The 23,536-nt window shown below is 37.8% G+C and overlaps 2 protein-coding genes across 2 annotated transcripts in view; one reads left to right on the forward strand and one right to left on the reverse strand.

Annotated features, from left to right (window-relative positions):
- Window positions 1-2,743: 2,743 nt before the first annotated feature.
- On the reverse strand, window positions 2,744-3,068 carry LOC122745262 (60S acidic ribosomal protein P1-like). The gene is made up of 2 exons (XM_043990433.1): window positions 2,966-3,068; window positions 2,744-2,880 (listed from the first exon to the last, which is right to left on the reverse strand). The coding sequence occupies exons 1-2, from the start codon at window positions 3,066-3,068 to the stop codon at window positions 2,744-2,746; spliced, it is 240 nt and encodes a 79-aa protein (XP_043846368.1).
- A 2,154-nt stretch (window positions 3,069-5,222) lies between these two features.
- The window catches only part of BRD4 (bromodomain containing 4), a 91,567-nt gene continuing 73,253 nt past the window's right edge, over window positions 5,223-23,536 (forward strand). The window contains 5 exon segments of the mRNA XM_043988886.1: window positions 5,223-5,541; window positions 16,454-16,591; window positions 18,303-18,438; window positions 21,064-21,350; window positions 21,857-22,216. Of these exon segments, the coding sequence (XP_043844821.1) occupies window positions 5,257-5,541; window positions 16,454-16,591; window positions 18,303-18,438; window positions 21,064-21,350; window positions 21,857-22,216 (1,206 nt within the window). The 5' untranslated portion in view covers window positions 5,223-5,256.

Raw genomic sequence — 23,536 nt, forward strand, 5'->3', positions numbered from 1 at the left:
CTAGCTTCTTTGTTTTCAATTTCACATTACACTTATTCTCTACAATGGACATTTCTATTGGGCTAGAACTCTCCCATTTCATCTTTGCTTCCTGGCTTTCCTGGCTTCTTAAATCCCCAGCTAAAATCTCCCCTAATGCAAGAAGACTTTACCAATCCCCCTTAATTCTGGTAGTACCTGCTCTCTGTGATTATTTCCAGTTTGTCCTGTATATTTTGTTTGTGTATAGTTGTTTTCATGTCTCCTCCCCATTAGAATGTAAGCTTGAGTAGACCTCTTTTTTGCACATTGCACAGTGCCTGGCACATATTAAATATACTTGATAAATGGTGAACCAGAACCCTGGGTTCTCAGAGGTTGTGGAAGATCCCATCAACCTGAAAATTTTCACATTCAGGATTGTTAGGATAGTTAAAAGTAGAGGGTTATAATCAATAAACATTTGTTTAGTGCCTACTATGTACCAGGTACTGTGTTAAGCTCTAGGGATACAAAAAAAAAATGTTTAAAAATGATACTCTCTGGTTTTCAAGGAGCTTATTATTTAAAGGGGGAGACAACATGCTGACAAATATATATAGGCTATAACATCAAAGGGAAAGCACTAGAATTTAGAAGAGTTGAAAAAGGTTTCCTTTAAAAGATAAGATTTAGTGACAGGACTTAGAGGAAGCCAGCAGGCAGAGTGGAGGAGGGAGAGCATAGGGTATAGCCAGAGAAAATGTGCAGACTTGAGAGATGCAATGTCTTGTTTGTGGAACAGCCAGTGTCATGGAATTGTAGAGGATTTGATGGGAAGTAAGGTGTAAGAAGACTGGGAAAAGGTATGTATAAGGGGAGGGAGGTGTGTCTTAAATTATGAAGAGATTTGAATGCCAAACAGAGGGTTTGTATTGGCTCCTGGAGTCAATAGGTTGCTCCTGGAGTTTATGGAATATGGTTGGAGGCTAGGGGTTGGGGTGGTGGTAGGGTGTGTGTGACATGGTTGGACCTGTGTCAGCCACTTTTGTGGCTGAATAGAGGATAGATGGAGTTTGGAGAGACTTGAAGTAGACAGAGCCACCAACCGCCTAATGCATTAGAGTAATGTCAGTGTCAAAGGAGTAAAGGTACCTTATCTTAGGGAAGAGGTCAAATCAACAGGCAAAGATCCCTTGCCTGTGCAGAGTAAAATTTTTAGCACAAATAAATGTTACACATTGTTACACCTTTCCTGATTTATTGATATGTTGTCCAATTTTTAACTTTTATTACTTATTTTTAACATTCTTAAATATTTTTTTTGAGTTCTAAGTTTTCTCCGAATCATTGAGAAGGCAAGAAATATTACGTCAGTTATACATCTGAAATCATGCAAAACATTTCCATACTAGTCATGTTGTCTAAAAGGGGCGGGGGGAGACAAAAATAAAGTGGAAAAAATTACACTTCACTTTGCACTCAAAGTTCATCATTTCTCTTCTGGAGGTAGTTAGCATTTTTCATCATGAGTCCTTTGGAATCATCTTAGATTGTTGTATTGATCAGAGTACTCTAAGTCTTCCACAGTTGATCATTGTTAAGAACATTTCTCTCACTTTGTACAGTATGTGGTTTTTAATTCTTTTGCTTTAATATGTTTCAGTTGTTTTCCTAATATTGAATTGTCCTTGTATCCCTGGTAAAAGTCAGCTTGATTATAGTGAATTATTTTTGGAATAAGATTTTATTTATTTAAATTGATTTCTTTCCATTATTTGGTTCTCTTTCTTTGCTTTATCCTTCCCTGTTTTAAATATTGGAACTATGTTTGTTAGGGTGGTTTTCTTCTAGAGTAATTTGTGAAATGTAGATATTATATTTTTTACTTGAATTGTGATTTGAAGAAAGCTAAAGATTCTTTGGATTGCAAGAAAGGAAGGAATAAATTTCAGAGCATTCTCCCTCCCTTCTCTCCCCCCCCCCCCCCCGCCATTCTTTTTAAGAATGTGTATTGGCAGGAGATGAAATGCTCTGTACTAGATGTAGCTTGTAGCAGAAAATTTTGTCTAAAAGGGACAATGTGGAAATGGGAGTAATTTGGAATTGGACTGAAATAGGATAGATGGCAGCCAAATTGTAAAGGACTTTTTATGCCAGGCTGATATATTTGTATTCTGTCCCAGAAGTAGTAGGCACTAGGAAACTTGAAAATTTTTGAAAAGGGTAGTGACATGGTGATTACATATATTTTCAGAATTTGGTGACTGGTTTGATATAGAAGAATGAGAGAAGAGTCAAGAATGACCTCAGTTTTGAGTCTTGGTGACTAAAAGGATTATTGTGTCCTTACCAGAAATAGAGAAATTTCTAGTGGGTAAAATTTAATGAGTTAGTTCTGTTTTAGAACGTGTTTAATCTGAGCTATCATGGAACATGCTGGAAATTTATCAGAGCCTGGATTCACATTCCTGACTCATTTTTTTCACTCTTCCAGTGTGTCCTAAGGACAATAATTTAAATTGTATGTGTGTATATTAACTTAAATGAGTTATAATGTCACTGAGATTCTATTTCCTGGTCTGTAAAATGAGAATAATGCTTTTTTCTATGGCATCTCATGGGTATATTTGTGAGGATCAAATAAGATAATATACAAGAAACCACCATACAAATATACATATCTTACTCTGCCTCTGAATATCTTCTTATAGTAGCTACTCATCTGACATTTTTTTAGTTGAGTTAAGCGTTTTATTTAATGTTTCAAGGAAAAAAAAACCATTCAGTTAAACAGACCAAAGCCCATGTCACCATCAGACTTCTTGGATTTTTCTCTTTTTGCTGCTTCTTTCTTCTCAGCTGGAGCAGCACCTCCAGCAGGGGCAGCATCACCAGTTGCTGGGACAGGTCCACCAACTCCTACATTGCAGATGAGACTTGCAGTGTTTACGGTTGTTCAGGGCCTTTGCAAGTAATCCAGGCCAGAACAATTCAACATTTACACCTGCTGCTTTAATGAGGGCATTAATTTTATCCTCCCTGACTGTAACCTCATCATCGTGAAGGATGAGAGCAGAGTAGATGCACACGAGCTCGGAGACAGCCATTTTGGGAGATGGATGAGGAGAGACTTGTTTGTAGTGGTGCTAGTCACTGGCTGAAGTGAGGATTCACCCCAATGCAGCCTTAGCTTCCAAGGGAAGAACCGAGCACCTTACTGACAAAGACAACTCTGTTTTTTGGTTTTTGTTTTGCAGGGCAATTAGAGTTAAGTGACATGTCCAGGGTCACACAGCTAGCATGTGTCTGAAGCTGGATTAGAACTCAGGTCTTCCTGAATCCAGGACCGGTGCTCTATCCACTGCACCACCTAACTGCACCAGATGTTTATTTTTAGTATTCTGTTTTATAGAACAACACCTTGCCTTTCCTACCAATTGTGTATGCTCTAGGTGGCCAAGAACCTCTTGGTTATCTTTGTATTTCTCAAAATGACTTTCATGGGAATGTGTTCAGTAAATATTCATTTTAAATAAATATGGAATTAAGTTCTTTCTTTCCTTTCTTTCTTCTTCCTCCCTCCCTTCCTTCCTCCCTTCCTTCCTTCCTTCCTTCCTGGCATTTCTATTTTGAAGTAACAAAAGGCAATTGTATAACAGTAATAGTGGTACAAGGCTTTGATTTGGCCCCACACAACTATGAAGACCAGAAGCATGAATATACAGCCCAAAAAGTATAATCAGTAGTGTTGATGGCTTTCACAGGTTTCTTTATTTCCTAGTAATCTGTCCCCTTACTGACTTAGTACATTTCTGTAAATAATATATAGTCCCTCTCCCCACCCACTCCCCCTTTTCAGATTTTTTGATGAGAGAAAATGTATCAGAATTATTCTAAAGAACCTGTGAATGACACAATATAATGATTGTCAATGTCAACATTTCCTCCATTCATGTGATTCTCATCCTTGTGTTTATTTTACTCTTCCAAGAAAGATCTGCCAGCATACAGAAGGGTTTATTCTTCTTATTCTTTTAGCATTTGGGGTATGTTACTACGATATCTTTTTTCTGTCATCACATTGGCTGTGTTTAAAAATATACATATCATTCTCTACCTCAAGTTCATTTTCTTTGTACCAGGAGGTAGATAGTAGGATGTTTCTTTATCAGTACTCTGGAATTGGCAGTTAATCATTGCATGAACTCCTTCAAGCTTTCTTTAAAATGTTGCTGTATAAATTTTTATTGGGGTTCTGCTCACATCACCGTTTCAGTTCATATTAACGTCCTCAGGTTTTTCTGAAATCATCTCTATCATAATTTCTTAATGTTCAATATCATGTTACTTGTTAGCCTAATTTGTCTAGCCATTCCACAATCTTGGGTACCCTCTCAGATTCCAGTTTTTGGCTGTAAGAAAAAGATCCACTGCTATAAAAATTTCTGTATGAATGAAACCTTTCCTACTCCTTTGATCTAGTGGTGGTCAAAACTTAGCTTTTGAGGCTAAGATCAGTTATTTCACTCATCAGATTTGTAAAGTCATTTAGAATTTTGCTCACTTTGCTTTGTTATTGTGAATATTATGTAAATTGTTCTCCATTTCATACAGGTCCTCAAGATTTTCTCTGCATTCTTCATGGTTGTCGTTTTTATGACACAAAACATATAATTACATTTATATGATACAGTTTGCTCAGCCATTCTGTATTCTGTGCATCCATATCTTTCCCTGTAAAGTACAACACACATGTGATTCAGCCTGTTCTTGTAGTCATTTCTACTGAGTTTATTGCCTATCTATAAGTGTTCAGTACTGTCACAAAATCTATGAAAATTTCTGCTTTTCCTAAGCTACATTTATTAGTTAAATATGGAGCAATTTGATCATTACCGTAGAGGCATAGCCCTATAGATTTGGGGGAGGGGCAGGGCAATGAGGGTTAAGTGACTTGCCCAGGGTCACACAGCTAGTAAGTGTCAAGTGTCTGAGGCTGGATTTGAACTCAGGTCCTCCTGAATCCAAGGCCAGTGCTTTATCCATTGCGCCACCTAGCTGCCCCTTGTATTTTTTTTAATATATTATTATTATTTTTTTAGCCCTATAGATTTTAAGGTTGTTCCGTCTGTATGATAAAATTATTGCTTAATGTAGATGGACCTCTAAGGTCCCTTCTGACTCAAGTTAAACTTTAATTACTAGAGTCATAGAATCTCAAGCTGTTTACATATGGTGATAAGCCTTCTTTTCTTTTACAGAGTTCCTAGTGAAGAATGCAATGGGATCAATAGCATGTCTGTGGAGAGTGGCCCTGGGACAAGACTGAGAAATTTACCAGTAATGGGGGATGGACTAGAAACTACACAAATGTCTACAACGCAGGCCCAGGCCCAACCCCAGCAAGGCAGCACTGCAGGCAGTAATCCCCCACCCCCAGAGACTTCCAACCCTAACAAACCCAAGAGACAAACCAACCAACTGCAATATCTGCTCAAAAATGTGCTTAAGACGTTATGGAAACATCAGTTTGCGTGGCCTTTCCAACAGCCTGTGGATGCAGTCAAGCTGAACCTCCCTGTAAGTACTCTGACCTGAACATTTTCAGCTTGCCACATTTTGGCCAGTTAAAACAACTAGATTGGTTATTCTGTATTTATTCCTTGGCTCTTTCTCAGAGAAACACTTGATGTTGTCTAAGAATTTAGAAGTTTGGCCCTATTTATCTGAGTGGTTTTAGGGTGGCTTTCAAGGCGCTGTATTAATCAACAAACATTTACTCCTCTATGTCAGACATTTTTCTAGGCATCAGAGATAAGAAACAGGTGTTATACAAAATGATGCTATTATCAAAGCTTCTTGGACTTTAATGGTGCTTACAATTCTAATTGGAGAGTCAAAATGTATTTACAAAGTAAAATACAAAGTAACAATGAGTTAGTTTGGGAGGGAATCTATTAGCAGTTGTTTGTAAGAGTTCATATAGAAGCTGTCACTAGAACTGTATCTCAATTGAAAAGAGGTATTCTATGAAATGCAGGTGAAGAGGGAGTTCAAACCTGGAATAGCTAACAACCACTGTAAATCCAGAGATGGGAGATTGTATGAGGAACCAGTGAAAAGGCCAGTTGGCTGGAGTACAGTGTGCCCAGTGAGCCTAGAAGGATGGTTGAGGCATTGTTATGAAGGGCATTCGCAGACAAACAAAGGAGTTTATATTTTAATTTAGAAGCAATAGGGGAACTTCTAGAATTGATTGAGTAAGAGGATAACATGGTCAGATTTGTGCACAGTAAAAATAACTTTTTCAGCAATATGCCCAGTGGTCTAGAATGGTTAAAGATGCTGAGAACAATTAGGAGGCTGTTGCAGCAATCTAAGCAAGAGGTGATTAGGATGTGAACTAAAGTAGTAACTATTTTAGTTGAGAAGGGGATGGATGTGAGAAGATGTTGGTAGAAACAGCAAGATTTATCAACTAATTAGATGTATGGGGTGAAGATGGGTGAGAAGATGGTTCCATGCTTATGAACCTAGGATATTGGAAGGGTGATGTTGCCTTCAACAGAAATACTGAAGTTTTGAAAAGGGGAGACTCTGCTGGAAAGAAGTTAATTAGTTTTAATTTTAGACATATTTGCTTTGCTTGGGGGATACATCTATCCTGAAATGTGAAGTTCTTGGGGAGAGACTGGAGCTTGAATCCTCTCTATAGTGATAATAGTTAAATGTGAACTCATGAGTAAATTAAGAAAGAACCCGAGACAAGACAAGGCCTAGGACAGAACCTTGGCTAGCATCCACAATTAGTATCTGTACATGAATGATGAGCCAGAAAAGGGATGGAGAAGGAGCATACAGGTAGGAGAATAAGGAAAACATTTGTTTCATGTATACCTAGATAGGAGATAGTGGTCATACCTAAGAAGAGAGGGAGAGGTGGTCAGCAGTCTCAAATGCAGCAAATAGATTGAAAAGGACATGGCCTGAGAAAAGACCATCCAATTTTGCAATTTGGTGCATCATTGCTAATTTTAGAAAGAGCAGTATCAGTTGAATGTTGAGCTTAGAAACCAAATTTCAAAATAAGGAGTGAGAGGAGGGGGTTGGAAGCAGCAACTATAAATAGCCTTTTCTTAGGAGTAAGAAAGGGAGGAGAGATGATAACTTGTAAGGGTGGTAGAATCGAACAAAGGTTTTTAAGGTTAGAGAGGACTTGGACATATTTGAAAGGCAGTAGGGAAAGAAATAGGAAACAGGAAAGGGGTAGATTAAGGTTCCAGTCTCTTGGAGAAAGTGGGAGGGTATGGAGAGTGAATTCTTGAGAATATTGTTATCAATAGCACCGAGGCATGAAAATGAAAACAGAAAAAAATGAAAAGAGACAGTGTTCTGTTAGAATTGTAAATAATCTTTTTTATGTTTTCCTATGACTGTTGCTTTGGTTTATATTGTGTGATTTGCTGAGAACTCTTATGGTTTTACTACATTTTCCTCGTTTACATCCATGCAGATGTTTCCTGGCAGTGATAAGCAGGAACAAAAAAAGCCCAGGCAGGAAAGCTTTTCTTTGTATTTTAGGTCAAGGTGTTTTCCCTTCCTGGTTATTGTATGATCTCTTTTTTCAGGATACAGAGAAGTAGGATCCTAAGAGCTTGTGTTCTGTGTTAGCAACTCTGACAACCCAGAGAGGATAGGACTCTTTCTTTTTTAGTTGTATTGAAATCTTTTAGTTTAACAACAGCCATTGTTGAATATTTCTCACTCTACCTTTCATTGTATTTTCATCTTTTCTTTGAGGTCAGGGTCATTAATAGTATACAGTATTCATTTATTTTCCTTCATATTATTGTAGTAACTGCAAATTCAGGTTTGTTAGTCTGCGTATTTAATACTAATCTTAATATATTCCTCTGAGTTCTTCATTTTTATATCATATTTCATCATTCTTATAATACAATATGTTTTGCCATTCTACAGTTCTTAAGCACCCACTTGTTCCACAAAATTTGTACTTATGCAGACATATACACACATGCACATGCACACACATGTATGACTTTTTGTATTGGAGATCTTTAAAATGTATAACCAGCAGTAGAATCACATGATTGAAGGGTGTGAAGAGTTTAAACACTTTTTTTTTAACCTAATTCCATATTTTATGGAATGATCACCATCAGTATGTAACACCATAAAGTCTGTAAGAGTTTATGTTTTCTCAGCCTGAGAGCCATTCTTAATTGAAAAGGAAAAGCTAAAATTATCAGGCAGTAAAAAAGGAGAAGGAGGTAGTCAATGGAAATTGTTTACTTGGGGGCAAGCTTCAAGTAAGAGAATATATGACACTATGAGAAAGACTTTGGGAGAAATCTATTGGGACAAAAGTTGTGGGTGTTTGTTTTTTGTTTGTTTGTTTGTTTTGGTGAGGCATTTGGGGTTAAGTGACTTGCCCTGGGTCACACAGCTAGTAAGTGTTAAGTGTCTGAGGCCATATTTGAACTCTGGTCCTCCTGAATCCAGGGCCAGTGCTCTATCCACTGCGCCACCTAGCTGCCCCATGGGTGTATTTTTAACCCCCTAATGGGTAAAAGTTTTTTTCCCCCCTCCATATAGGAATTTGTTTATGGTACCAGAGGGTGCTGTTCCTTCATTCACTTTCGTATTGCCGGTCTATTATTTTTTAAAGCATTTTGTGTAACAGTTTTCCCTATAAAAGATACTTAACTATAGGTTCCATAAGCAGTTCTGTAAAACATAATCTTCCCTCTGTTTATTATCTCCAACTTTATATAACTTGTTTGTATATGGTTGTTGTTTTTTTACCCCCTCCATTAGATTATGAGTAGAAGGTACAACCTATTTTTGCTTTTTTATCCCTAGTACTTCCTAGCACACAGTAGGCACTTAATAAATCCTTATTAACTTGACTTCTCTACTGTTAGCTATCCCAAAGAGGTCATAGGTGAGGGAAAAGATATGTACAAGAATATTTATAGCAGCTCTTTTTGTTAATTTGAATAACTAGAAACAGTTGGTGCCTGTTGATTGGTAGATGACTGAACAAATTGGTATATTAATACCCTGGAATTCTGGTGCTATGAGAAATGAGGAATATGACAGATTGAGAGAAATATGGAAAAATTTATATGACCTAATAAAGTGAATTTACTAGAACAGGAGATTATGTTTCATGATGATCAGAGTAATATAAAGGTTATGACTAAATTAGAGCAACAGAGAGTTAGTGTAACTTCAGCAAATTTTATAATGAAGTATGCTGTCTACCTTGAAAAAAGCAAATGTGGACAGAGGGGCAGAAACAGACCACTAGAATACATATCCAAATATATTGGTTCATTGTTTTCTTATACACAGAACAAATAATTTTCTTATAGGAGATGGTTTCTACTTTGAATTTTAGATGGAGGCTGGGGGGTGGGGGGTTGGTGGTGCACCAGTAAAGCATTTTAAAACTTTCACAGTACGGAAGGTAGTGTAGAAGGGATTAAAAATAGAGCAGGTTTCTTAACTAGCTGTGTAACCTTAAATTTTATATATTAATTAAATACTCAAGACATTGTTGGGTTGTCATTGGACATGCACAGAGCAGGGAAAAATCGGAGTCAACTGACTACATGTTCCTTACCATGTTCAAATAAGATGACACTCTGCCTTCTGGTTTTAGCTCTTTAATTTTGTAAACAAATCTCTTTTTTTTGCCATCTATTTAGTTTTAAATCTTCCACCTTTTTTGCTTTTTGTTGGGATTTTCCTGTCTAAATGGCCCCCAGTTGTAGTGCTGAAGTGCTGTCTAGTGTTCTTCAACACAAGAAGGCTGTGATGTGCCTTATGGATAAAATATGTGTTAGTTAAGTTTCATTCAAGCATGAGTTATAGTGCTATTGACTTGAGTTCAGTGTTAATGAATAAACAGTATAGTACATACAGAAAAAGGAAGCTGGAATTCATCAATCTACATGTGAAGATGTGTGTACTAAGGTAAATATGACCAGAGGCTTGCAGGAATCAAACGCTTTGTTTTCCTTAGGAGCAATGATTCGGTTTTCCCTAATTTAATGTTTAGAGTCATTTCAGAACATAGCTAATAACAATTTTGAGAATTGACTATATATACATACCAAAAAACAAAACAAAAAACCACTAAAATCATTATTTGATAAGAAGTTTGCAGTTTCTTGAATGTTCTTCATGTCCTGAGAGGTTTGTGATTGTTGATAATTACATTTGGGGGCAGGGGCAGGGCAATGAGGGTTAAGTCAGTTGCCCAGGGTCACACAGCTAGTGTCTGAGGTCGGATTTGAACTCAGGTCCTCCTGAATCCAGGGCCAGTGCTTTATCCACTGCACTACCTAGCTGCCCCCATAATTACTTTTTTTTTTTTTTTTTTTTGCTGCAGGGGAATGAGAGTTAAGTGACTTGCCCAGGGTCACACAGTTAAGTGTCAAGTGTCTGAGGCCGTATTTGAACTCAGGTCCTCCTGAATCCAGGGTCCGTCCTTTATCCACTGTGCCACCTAGCTGCCCCTGATAATGACATTTTAAAAGACATAAATTCTAGGAAAATTTATGACAAGGATAGCACCAGGAATGGGGGCCTTCTGGGAAAGATATCACTTCAGCAGAATTTTGAAGGAAACAAGGATTTTTAAAACGGGCCGGGGGTGGGAGTGGGATTCCAAACATGGGAAAATTCAGTTCAATAGCATGGAGAGAGGGGATGAAATAGCGTAGGTGAGGAACAGCAACAAGTCAGTTTGGCTAGACTATAAGAGTGTGAGAAGAGAAGTGAAACAAAGACTGGAAAAGCAGTTTGGGGCCAGGTTGTGAAAGGCTATTTGGATATAGGGATAATAGGGAGGTGTTGGAGTTTTTTGTGTGGGGAAGTGACAGTGGTCAGACTTGGGCCTTAACAAAATTATGTTTGACAGCTGTACAGAGGATGAATTAGGGAAAAGTTTTAAGACTGAAGAAGCTCTTACCATAGTCTAGGTGAGAGGTGATAAGGCTTGAACATGGGTGCTGGATTTGTGACTAGAGAAGAAAATAAGATGGGGTTGGGGGAATATAGGTAGAATGTGACAAGATTTAGTGATCAATTGAATATATGTGGTGAGGAAGAATGAAGAGTTAAGGATAATGTGAAGGTTGTGTGTGTAGGGTAAATGAAAGGTGGTGGTTCTCTATCAAAACAGCAGATTTTGGAAGGATGGGTTTGTGTTGGTGGAAAGAAAGATGTTTGAATTTGAGATGCCATGGGGATATCAAGGTTTAAATATCTAGTTCGGGGAATAGGGATGAGCAGACAAGCAGTTATTAAGTGCCTACTTTGTAGGCTAAAGCTAAGCACTTTATAAATATCATCTCATTTTAGCTTCACAAAAACCCTAGTAAATAGATGCTATTATTGTCTCCATTTTACAGTTGATAAAAGTTAAGTCATTTGTACAGGGGCTGGATTTGAATTTGTTACCTAACTTTACTCATCTATTAAAAATTTGAGTTGGTGAGTGAATTTCCTGTATATCAAATTGGCCCCTTTTTTCCTAATTCATCATTGTTTTTCTTTATGACTTCAGATTTCATTTCCTCTTTCAAGATTGTGCCCTTAACTGACTTTCCCTGTAAAATTACTGAGTTTTAGATATTAGATCTTTTTTCTTTTTCTTTTTCTTTTTTTATAGTTAGGCAATTGGGGTTAAGTGACTTGCCCAGGGTCACACAGCTACTAAGCATTAAGTGTCTGAGGCGGGATTTGAACTCAGGTTCTCCTGACTCCAGGGCCAGTGCTCTATCTACTGTGCCACCTAGCTGCCCCCCAGGTCATTAAATCTTACTTGTACTCTTTTCTATGAAACCTATCCTAAAAACTAGCATGCGTTGTCAGATAACTGGACTTTCTTCCGTATCACAGATTCTAAGATAGAGTTGTCAACCTCAAGGTTCCCATTATTTCCTTCCTGGCAACCATTTCATTGTTGGTCAGAATCTGATCTAAGATAACTGTTCTCCTTCCTCCATTTTTGAAGAAATAAATAATCATTAAAACAAATTAAGAAATAGTAGCTCCTTTGCTTTCGTACAGAGAGTTCCAGCAGCCGTCTTGATAATTGAAATAACCCTGTCACTACTATAACATGCTTCCATGACAGGTTTGTAATCTGTTTCCTGAACTCCTATTTCTTTCTTCTTTCTGGGTGTTACTCTGACAGTAACATTGTTTCTACTTCCATTAATCTTTACCTCAGTTTTTTCTATCATGCTTCCCTACTCCTGTTTCTGGATTTATTGAAAGGAGCATAACTTAACTCTGTAGTCTATAGTGCTACTCGTGATCCCCTCCCCTTTCCCACCTCCATTCCTGCTCCCTCCTGGCCCTCCTCTCATTTCTTTCTTTCTCTAGCCAAACTCCATTTGTGGGTTAAATTTTAGCAATACCCAATGAAGTTTTGTTTTGTTTTGTTTTGTTTTGTTTTGCTTTGCTGGGCGATGAGGGTTAAATGACTTGCCCCTGGGTCACACAGCTATTAAGTGTCAAGTGTCTGAGGCTGGATTTGAACTCAGGGCCTCCTGAATCCAGGGCTGATGCCTTATCCACTGTGCCATCTAGCTGTCCCACCCAATGAAGTTAAATTCAGTTCTTTGCAATAGGATTTATTTCACCTTGTTTGTTACAATTAATTATGTGCATTTGTGTATAGTATGAGGCCATGGATTTTATTTAGACTTTATTTCTTTACCTTTATTGCTTACACTTTAGTTCCCTTTCTCCCTCCTTTTAAGTTCAAAGTTCCTTTAATTATATTTGTACTGCTTCAGTTAGGTGGTCTATTCTTCCATACAATAATTCTATCTTTCCAGTATTTTAAGCCATGGTCCAGAAATTCAAATCCAATTTTCAGTTATCATCTTTTTATTTAATTTGGGGGGGGGTAGTGGGGGTTAAGTGACTTGGCCAGGGTCCCACAGCTAGTAAGTGTTAAGTATCTGAGGTCAGATTACTCAGGTCTTCCTGAATCCAGGGCCAGTGCTTTATCCACTGCACCACCTAGCTGTCCCCTAGATATCATCTTTTTTTTTTTTTTTAAAGCAGGGCAATGGGGGTTAAGTGACTTGCCCAGGGTCACACAGCTAGTAAGTGTCTGAGGCCGGATTTGAACTCAGGTACTCCTGAATCCAGGGCCGGTGCTTTATCCACTGCGCCACCTAGCTGCCCCAAGATATCATCTTAAATAGCTCTTCACTTATACCAAATCTACCATCCTTTGATTGGAACTATAGCTGTCATTGAGCAACATAACAATTTTGATTTTCACATCTTCGTTCGCAGTGGGGAGGGGGGGGAAACTTAATTAACTTTGCTATCTATACTTTATACATGTAGCTCCTTGCTACAATAAAAAGGACTTCTAATTACAATTATGTTTTCCAGAATGGTTGTACCAATTACCAAAATGCATTAGTGTACTTATCTTTCCATATCCCTTTCTAGCACCTGACTTCTTTTTTGTTATATCTGTCAATTAGATAAGTATGGGGTGGTTTTGATTTACATTTCTCTTATTGTTAGTGATTTTTGGAGCATTCTGTCATGGTTGTTAATAGATTGTGCTTCTTTTGCTGATCATATCCTTTGATCATTTCTATTGGGGAAATGACTTTTGATCTTATATTTCTGGGTGTGTGTGTTTAAAGCCAGACCACCTTCTTTTTTTTTGTGAGGGGTAAGTGACTTGCCCAGGGTCACACAGCTAGTAAGTGTTAAGTGTATGAGGCCGTATTTGAACTCGGGTACTCCTGACTCCAGGGCCAGTGCTCTATCCACTGGGCCACCTAGCTGTCCCTAGACCACCTATTTTTGATGCAAAATAATTTTTCCTAGTTGACCTCTTCCCTTCTTATCCTAGTTACTTATTTTGGTTCTACAAAAGCTCTTGAATTTCATGTACTCTAAAGCAGGACATAAACTTTTCCCACTTGCAACCCCTTTTCACCTGAGAAATTTTTATGCAACTCTGGGTATATAGGTATATATAACCTTTTACTGTTGCCCCTATCCCCTAAGGGGTTAAGAATTCTTCCCTAACAGTTTCTGCTTTTCTCATTTTTAAAAAAGTTATCATCTTTACTATTTATTCTAGCTTACCCAACCCTTATCTAACCTCTCTTCTCTTTATATTTATATTCTCTTTGTCTCTCTCTGTCTCTGTCTCTGTCTCTCTAACACACGCATGCATGCATGAACAGACTCAACTACAGTTGAGTTAGTTCATAGTTAGAAGGGAACTCAGATGTCATCTTGTACAAATGAAATCCTCTGGGTAAAATCTCCAGCTAAGTGAATGTTTAGTACGTCTAACATAACCAAATTCTGTTGTGAGCTAAATTCTACTGGAGTGAGGTTCTAATATAATTGAGGTTAGTTTACTCTGTGTTTGTGTGTGTGTGTGTGTGTGTGTGGTTTGTACATGTATCATCATAGAATGCTAAAACTAAAGTTCCTGTGATAGATGATTTAGATTAGATGCCAAGAGAGTTAAGTTACTGGAACATCTGGAATTATAGAGTCTTAGACTTATTCAGATCTTGGTTTCACTTGTAGCTTTACCATGTTAAAGCCATGCATTCTTTTTTTTTTTTTTTTTTTGTGAGGCAATTGGGATTTTAAGTGACTTGCCCAGGGTCACTCAGCTAGTACATGCTAAGTGTCTGAGGCCGGATTTGAACTCAGGTCCTCCTGACTCCAGGGCCGGTGCTCTATCCACTGCCCCACCTAGCTGCCCCAAGCCATGCATCCTTTAACAAGTCACTTCCCCTGTTTAGGCCTCTGTTATGTTACCTATAAGATGTTAATTATAACACTACTTACTTTATGGTTTCTGTAAGAAAAATATGTAATATTTTTGATGCTTCACTTATAAACATGATGCTGTGCGGTATTTTGGAAAGAACACTAGATTTGGGGTCAGAAGACTCGGATTTCAATTCTGCTTCTTAATACCTTGAGAAAGCCAGTTTGCTCTTTTAGATACCAGTTTTCATATTAATAAAATTAGGAAACTGAACTTGTTGACCTCCAAACCATATATGAATAACCTTCCTGTTCCAATTCTCTCAGCAAGTAATTCGTTGTCTTCAATTCTCTGTAGGCTTTCCATTGTTGGTCTCTATCAGATTCTAGAAAGCGTTAAGTAAAGCATTCTATAACTTTAATATTTCATGTGTTCCCAAAGGTAGGAGAGTACTTTTTAATGCATTTTAAAGCAGTTAGTCACATTCTCTAGCTTCCCTTTTCTTATAAAATTAGAAATAAAGCCCAACTTCTAATAGTTGCCTATAATCTTTATTATTTATCTAAACTTTTCTGTTGCTAACCAACATGTAGACTGAACTGCAGTCAAGCCGGGTTTCTCACCATCCTACAAATACTCACTCCTTGTGTCTCCTTACTTGAAATTCCTGTCCCTTTTATCTCCAAATATCTCCATCTCTGTAACAACACTCTCCGTGCGATCTAAAAATTATTTTATTCATACTTTTATAAAAGAAATGACTTTAACTTTCTACCACTTCTCTAGTCTCTAGTAATAAGTAATTATAGTCAAGCAAAACAAATGAATACATGGGTCATTGATATCTGAGAGGGGCAGCTAGCTAGGTGGCAAGTTGGTAGAGCACCCTGCAGTCAGGAAGTTTGGCCTCAGACACTAGCCATGTGATGCTGAGCAAGTCACTTACCCATGTTTACCTCAGTTTCTTCATTTGTAAAATAACCTGGAGAAGGAAATGACAAACCACTCTAAACTAGAGTTGAAGTGACCTATCAAACTAGTAAATATTGGAGATGAAATTCAAACTAAGGCTTCTCTTAGAGTTCAGATGTCATGCTCTTTTCACTCTACTTGACTGCTGGTTTGGAGTAGTTTCTGTGTTTTCCTACAGAGACATGTATAATCATTAAAGGGTTCCTTTAGGAAAAAAATGATTGTGGAAAGTCAGCATTAGGTAGTACCATTATTTTCAAAGTGGAGTCAGCAAAGATCTAATCTCCCTTCAAGTTAGCTGTATTTGAGTCAAAAACACAGGAGAAGCATTCTTCATTCTTGAATATGCTGAAATGTTATAAAAATAAACATAGAGGACAGCTAGGAGGCATAGTGAATAAAGCACCAGCCCTGGATTCAGGAGGACCTGAGTTCAAATGTGATCTCAGACACTTGACACTTAGTAGGTATGTGACCTTGGGCAAGTCACTTAACTCTCATTGCCCCACAAAACAGACAAACAGAAACAAAACAAACATAGAATCTGTCCTCATAATTTCTCCCACCCAAACTATTCTTTCCTCCCCTCCTTTTCCTAGGGATTTCAACATAGGCCACTCAGAATGGGCATCGATAGACTAGGAAGTATAACCAGAATAACCTGTACTTTATGTTGCATTGACATTTATATCTTTTTATATCCACCAGGATTATTATAAAATTATCAAAACGCCTATGGACATGGGAACAATCAAGAAGCGCCTGGAGAATAACTACTACTGGAATGCTCATGAATGTATCCAGGACTTTAACACGATGTTTACAAATTGTTACATCTACAATAAGGTAGGATCTCCATGGCTATTTTCTGATGGAATCTCTGGGTCCATTGTCACTTCCATTTCATCCTATAGAGAGGTTTGTTCCTTGGGTTTCTTTGTGGGTTCATTTTCTTTATTATATCAGGAGACAGGATTACTAAGGGCTTAACCACTGATCTCACAGGTTCATTCAAATCGTCCTTCTTAGCACAATAGGCAGAAAGATGTTAAGTATTTAAAATAAATTTTAATGTGATTCCTTTGATTTTGGGTATCTTCTAGGGTAGGGTTATATTTGGTATGTTTTAATTATAGTCTGTGTGTATGTTCTGATGCCCTTTCAGTTCTGATTCCACCCCATTACTGTTAGGCTGATGCTAAGAGGAATACTGATAAAACTTTAAAATGATAGAATCTAAGATTTAGAACTGGAAGTAAGCTTAGAGATGCCCTAGTTCAACTCCTTCATTTAACAAGTTAATAAAGTTAATCTCAGAAAAGTGAAATGATTTGCCCATGGCCACATAAGCTTGTAAATGACAGGGAGAGGATTGGAACCTAGGCTGTCTGACTCCTTATCTAGTGTTCTTTGAAATATATTTCATTTAGACAATGTAATGTATCCAGAATTGCTCTTTAAAATGCTGTCTTTCTAATAAGTGATTTAACAGAAAAGAGCTTAAGCAGAGAAAGAGCAGGGGTGCTGAAGCAGAATTTCTAGCAGTCTTTGAGATGAATCTTTCCTACAGATTATTACAATTCCTATAGAACTGACCATTTTTTAATAATTTACTTGTCAGTGTAGTCCATCAATAAAGCAGGAAACTCAATTCCTTCCTGCCAGAGAAATGAAACTGCCCATTTAAATTTCATTTCATTTCAGGATTTATTGGGGAAAACTCCTGCACTCTACTTTTGGTAGTCTCCTTTTCAAGAAGAGTTAGGGAGGTGGGTTTGCTTGATCTATGGTATTTGAAAATAGTCCCCACTGAAAATCTTTCTCTACACTGGTAAATAGTCATGTTCTCCTACCCCTCTCCCCCCTCCCCCCCACACACACCCCAGTATTATTTTTAAACTCTGTGAGAGACATAAAGTAAGTGCCTCTTAGTTTTTTCAGAACTGCTTGTTACAGATTTAAAGTCATATGATTGCAAAATTACCAGATTGAGAACCATAGACTTTGGTATCTGTGCTAAGATAGTAAATATATACCAGAGAAACATTACTGTTTAGCACTTATCACTGAAGTTGAAAGAGACATTGAAACTCATATGGTCCAATCCCTTGTTATACAGAAGAGGAACCCGAGCCTTCTAAAAAGGGAAGTGACTTTCCTAAGGTTCTACACTAGCAAATGTTAGTGGTAGAACTTGAACCCAGATCTTGAAACTGCAAGTTCATTTCTCAGTTATACCAAGTGAGTTACATCTTCTCATCTAGAACCACTCTTCAGAGTCACAGATGAAGAAAGGGCACAGACATGAACTACAATGATAGGCTGATGGCCTTAGTAAGAACCCTAAATAGGACAATTAAGAAAAGAAAAAGAGTTTCTTAACTTGGGGTTCCTATTTGAAAAATGTTACTGCACAATGTTTAGAAAAGCAGCAGTGTAGGGTGCTGGATATTGGGGCTGTACACATTGGAGTGCTGGGTACGGAGCTGTCACTTGGTTTGCTATGGTGTGGACAGTGCTGCCTGACTCACTCACCATATGTGTCTCGTTAATCCAGCCAGGAGATGACATAGTCTTAATGGCAGAAGCTCTAGAGAAGCTCTTCTTGCAGAAAATCTCTGAATTGCCCCCAGAAGAAACTGAAATCGTAATAGTCCAGGCAAAAGGAAGAGGACGTGGGAGGAAAGAAGCAGGTAGAGTAACTGGTGCTGACCACCTCAGACACTCCCTTCTTTGCTCCAGGAGCGACCTCACATTACACATCTAACAGTCATTCCAATAATGCCCCTTGTTCTATGTGGAAAACTGGAAAGTCTAGTGCTTTTGGCAATCTGTGACCCATTTCAGTCATAAGAATTGGAAAAATAGCCCATCTGTTTCCTCTATCTTTTTTTTTCTATTATGCTTTACACAGTTAAATGGGGGGGGTGGGGGAGGGTTAGGAGGGATTCTTTGAAGGAGTTCTGGAGTATTTTCAGTGCCAAACGCTTGAGGGAAATTTGTTACCCCAAAATAAACATAATTATTGCCCTTGAAATCTTCTCTCTTTTTAAAATTCTTGGGACTGAACAATGATTTTGGTGCTCTCATTGCACCTACAAATTTTTTTCAAAAAATATATTATTGTCCAATAAAGAAAAAGGAAAAAATATATATATATTATTGTTAAATTGAGAGATTGGCCAAATTTGTGTCACTTTCCACCATTAATTTTTTTTTTTTTTAGTGAGGCAATTGGTGTTAAGCGACTTGCCCAGGGTCACACAGCTAGTAAGTGTTAAGTGTCTGAGGCCAGATTTGAACTCAGGTACTCCTGACTCCAGGGCCGGTGCTCTATCTACTGCGCCACCTAGCTGCCCCCACCATTAACATTTAATCTACTTATCAATCTTTGGTTGGTATTATGCTATTTTTGACAGACTGCTAGAATCTCCTACGACCAAATAATGAGCTACAGGTCAAAATAAAATTGGAGCTCCCTAATTTATTAAACCTAGTTTTATGGGGGTTTTGTTTTGTTTTTAAATTTGTAAATATGCACTCATGTATATTAATCTTTTCCCCTATTTGCTTTGGTACTCCATGCTGGCTTACCTCAAAACTCAAAAGTTCACCTGGAGGCAAAGAGTATTTTAAATTGTTGATTTTAGTTCTTGATTATATATGAAAGTTGTTTTTTAAATTGTTGCTTTTGTTTTGCCCCAACCAATAAAAAGTAACATTTTTGAAATTTTAAATCCAAGGGAGATTGGAATATATTTTATTCAACAATCATATGTTTTTCCCTTTTGAATTCAACTCTGTTCTTTGAAATATTTAGATGGAGGTGCATTAGAATGAACTGCATGGTTGAGGTGCAACTGGAACATCAAAAAACAGATTATAGGAATGACAAAAACAGACTCTTTTGCCATTATATGTTGACTTTATATGTGTATGTGCGCACATGGATACAGTTGATTCTGTATCCTACAATTCTAAAACTAGGGTAGCATAAGCTTGGGTAAAGGAGCATTTCATAATTTTCCAGGAGTTAGGAGAATTAGCCTTTTCTCCCTAGCATGACTAATGGAGAGTTTTATTCCATATGTCTACCTATGGAACTGGTTTACATAAATTGGAACTAAATTGTTTGTCGTGTCTTTTTTATTCAATATAAAAATGTGGATATTACCCATTTCCTTTCATTTTCCCCAGGTAAAGCTCTTAATTAAAAGCTTTTACCAACGTAAAGGGACATCATTACCTTTAAAGTTTTGCATTCAACAAACTTAATTACACAATTATTGTGTAGAAGATGCTGTAGTAGGTCCTTGCCATCAAGGAGCTTACTCTTCTGCCTACCAGGGAAGACAAGTATAAGTATAGATTCGTGAATAGACTCCTAATTAAGTTTTAATAACAAAAACTATGTTAATTGCCAGAGGAAACTCCATTCTTAATTGGGTTCTTTTGTTATAACCATCAAACTAAACTGAAATGAATGTTAAGTCTTTGAAATCAGGAATTGTTTGATTTTGTCTTTATACTCTCTTACTAGCCCAGTGCCTATAGTAAGTACTTAATAAATAGCTGTTGATTGATTCCTCCCAAAATTTTCTTTCTACCACAGTTTGTAGACAAGCACAGCCTTACAAAATTGTGACTTATCACTCTGCAGAAATTCCTGCAAAAGTTACTGGCTTTTTTATTTGGGACCTTTCATCATACAACTGATTCAGGAGTGTTTTTCAAAATGCCAACTTTGTGTGAAAGTATGCAGGATGTTTCTTTTTTTTTCTTTTTGGTGAGGCAATTGGGGTTAAGTGACTTGCCCAGGGTCATACAGCTAGTAAGTGTTAAGTGTCTGAGGCCTCATTTGAACTCAGGTACTCCTGACTCCAGGGCTGGTGCTCTATCTACTGTGCCACCTAGCTGCCCCAGGTTATTTCTTTATATACAAATCAAACATTTTTGGGCACAGTATACTCTGTGCTCTTACAGTCTAGATCTCAAGTAGCATGAAAGGATAATTCTATGAAATAACCTTAGGGAAAGTTACGATCATTGAGAAGTAGTGAATGTCCTGGAGGGGCAGTCACATACTTGGACATAAACTTTTGTAAAATCATGTATGATGCATTTTGTTGCTGTTTGGGGTATACTGAGAAAGTTAGAGGTGTAAGGCTGCATTTCAGTAATTTTTGTATAGTACCACCATATTAAGTACTGCTTATTTTTAGTATATTATTTGTTTATCTTTTTTTCCACACCTACAACCCAAAATTATATGTCCTGTCAATTGCATATGACCATTTTTTTTCCTTTATCTTTGACAGTGACATCAAAACCTGGAGCCTCAGTGGTACCAAACACAACTCAAGCATCAACCCCACCCCAAACACAGACCCCTCAGCAGAATCTTCCGCCTGTACAAACGACTCATTCCTTTCCTGCTGTAACCCCTGATCTTATCATCCAGACTCCAGTAATGACAGTGGTGCCTACCCAGACACTTCAAACTCCACCACCCCCACCCCCTCCCCCACCACCCCCACCACCCCAAGCTCCTCAGCCAATTCAGACACACCCTCCCATCATTGCAACTGCCCCACAGCCTGTGAAGGTGAGTGTGACTTGTTATTCAGTTATTAGAAAGTAAAATTAGGAAATTTAGAGATTGTGTTCTTATCATTTCAGGAACCTGTCTTGAAGTTTACAATGACAAATTTAGTAGATTGGGTTTATGCTGTCAAAGTTTTGTAATTCCAAAAATGTACAGATGATACCTAAATCTAGTAGAGAGACCTGGTCTGCTATAAATTCCAAAGAATTTGTAAAATCTTATTTTTGAGAGGTATACTTTTTAAAAGCTTTCATATGAAAGTGTATAAGGTAGCTGTAATTCAGTGCTTGCTTTGGAAATCATTTAAGTATATTAGGGATTTAACTCATTTTGTGGCCCATGTACTGAATCTCACATCTTATATTGAAAGAACTGTGCCCAGAGATGTGTCATACCATGCAGTGCTGTAGTAGGACTGATAAATGGAAAAGCATCTAGGAGGAGAGGGGCTTTTAACTGTAGGGTAAGAGTGACTCCTGTATTGACTATTTCTAACATTGTTACAGACAAAAAAGGGGGTGAAGAGGAAAGCAGATACCACCACACCCACCACCATTGACCCCATTCATGAATCACCTTCACTGCCCACGGAACCCAAATCTACAAAGCTAGGCCCCCGTCGGGAAAGCAGTCGCCCAGTGAAGCCTCCAAAGAAGGACGTCCCAGATTCCCAGCAGCATGCAGTAGAGAAGAATAATAAAGTGTCAGAGCAATTAAAATATTGCACTGGCATCATCAAGGAGATGTTTGCCAAGAAACATGCAGCCTATGCTTGGCCTTTCTATAAACCTGTGGATGTAGAAGCCTTAGGCTTACACGATTATTGTGATATCATCAAGCACCCAATGGATCTGAGCACAATCAAAGTGAGTAATTGTTTAGGTTATTAGAGTATATAGACTATTCGGGTGGGGAGAACTGGGAACTTGGAACGAAGGCATTTCATTGGTCCAGAATTATGTTTTTTACCTGTTGAGAAATTCTTTCTTAGTAGAGCTGCAATTACACAAATAATGTTGATCTATTACTTAAAGGTTTGCATATCTCTGGCCAAATTCTGCTATTACTTGAATTTTTTGTTCTCAGGAGCCTTCCTAGATTGGCCTAATTCAGTAATGTGGCAATAATGTTCACCAGTGACATTTTCTAGTCCTTGCAGTTATGCATAAAGTTGCTGAAATTTTCCACCTTGACATTTGTAGCTTGTTTGGCCCAGTTTCATTTATATTTTATTGTTATAACTGCCAGCTCCCCCTGCTGGCTATTTGGGATAGCTGATCTCTGTTTGAATACTGCACATTCAGAAAGGTGAAATTTTTTATTCTGATCTCTTCGTGAGATGAACTGACTTTGATAGTGCTTCAGTAATATGTCATAGATAGCTCACATTTCCTTAGTGCTTTTACAACATGTAAAGAGCTTCTAAAAAGCCCTGTAAGCTGGCCTAGCACTTCTCTTGCAATGTCCATTTTACAGTTAAGAAAAGAAGCGGTTTAATTTGCCCTGAATCATAAAAGTCAGTGTCAAAGCCAGGATTCAAACTTAGGTCCCTTGTAACTCCAAGTCTAGTCTACTATGTTAACCTCTTCAAAGTATATTTTCTTTTTACATACTGTGGCTCCTTTGACTTTGCCCATACTCGTAAATCCTTGCTGATTTGAGAGTTTTTGTTGCAACGAACAGCATTATTTCAGTTTTATAGGTGGAGAGACAGTCACAGCAAGATAAAGGAACTTGCCTTTAGTCAGATAGGTAGGTAATGGCCAATCCAGGATGTAGAGGTCATTTTCTAACTTCTAACCCAGTCGTTCTTGTGTAGTGCTCGCTATTCATCCATATTTCAGGAAGTAGCTAGCCAAAAGCATTACTGTGCTGGGCAGCTCAGAACAAAGTTTCGGAGTAAGTATATGGCAGATTATTGCCAATCTAGGTATCTTCTTCAAGTGATACTGCCTCTTCTGGAAATGCAAATGCAGACTACTAATATCAATTGTCAATATAACTTAATAGGCATTCCACATGCCTATATTAAATATGTGCTGGAAACTGACATACTCCCTCAAAGCTTTCCAGGGCGCATGTGATCTCGTGTGTGTGTGTGTGTGTGTGTGTGTGTGTGTGTGTGTGTGTGTGTGTGTGTGTGTCTGTCTTTCTGTCTGTGTTTGCATTCTATTAATTGTAACATT

The sequence above is a fragment of the Dromiciops gliroides genome, chromosome 1 (genome assembly GCF_019393635.1).
Source record: "Dromiciops gliroides isolate mDroGli1 chromosome 1, mDroGli1.pri, whole genome shotgun sequence".
Taxonomy (NCBI): Eukaryota; Metazoa; Chordata; class Mammalia; order Microbiotheria; family Microbiotheriidae; genus Dromiciops; species Dromiciops gliroides.

What these genes read in the sequence shown, in the direction of transcription:
- LOC122745262 (XM_043990433.1), bottom strand. Translation starts at nt 3,068, where the DNA reads ATGGCTGTCTCCGAGCTCGTGTGCATCTACTCTGCTCTCATCCTTCAC. An exon ending in TGCCCTCATTAAAGCAGCAG is followed by an intron (nt 2,881 to 2,965) that starts GTGTAAATGTTG and finishes TCTGCAATGTAG; the next exon opens with GAGTTGGTGGACCTGTCCCA.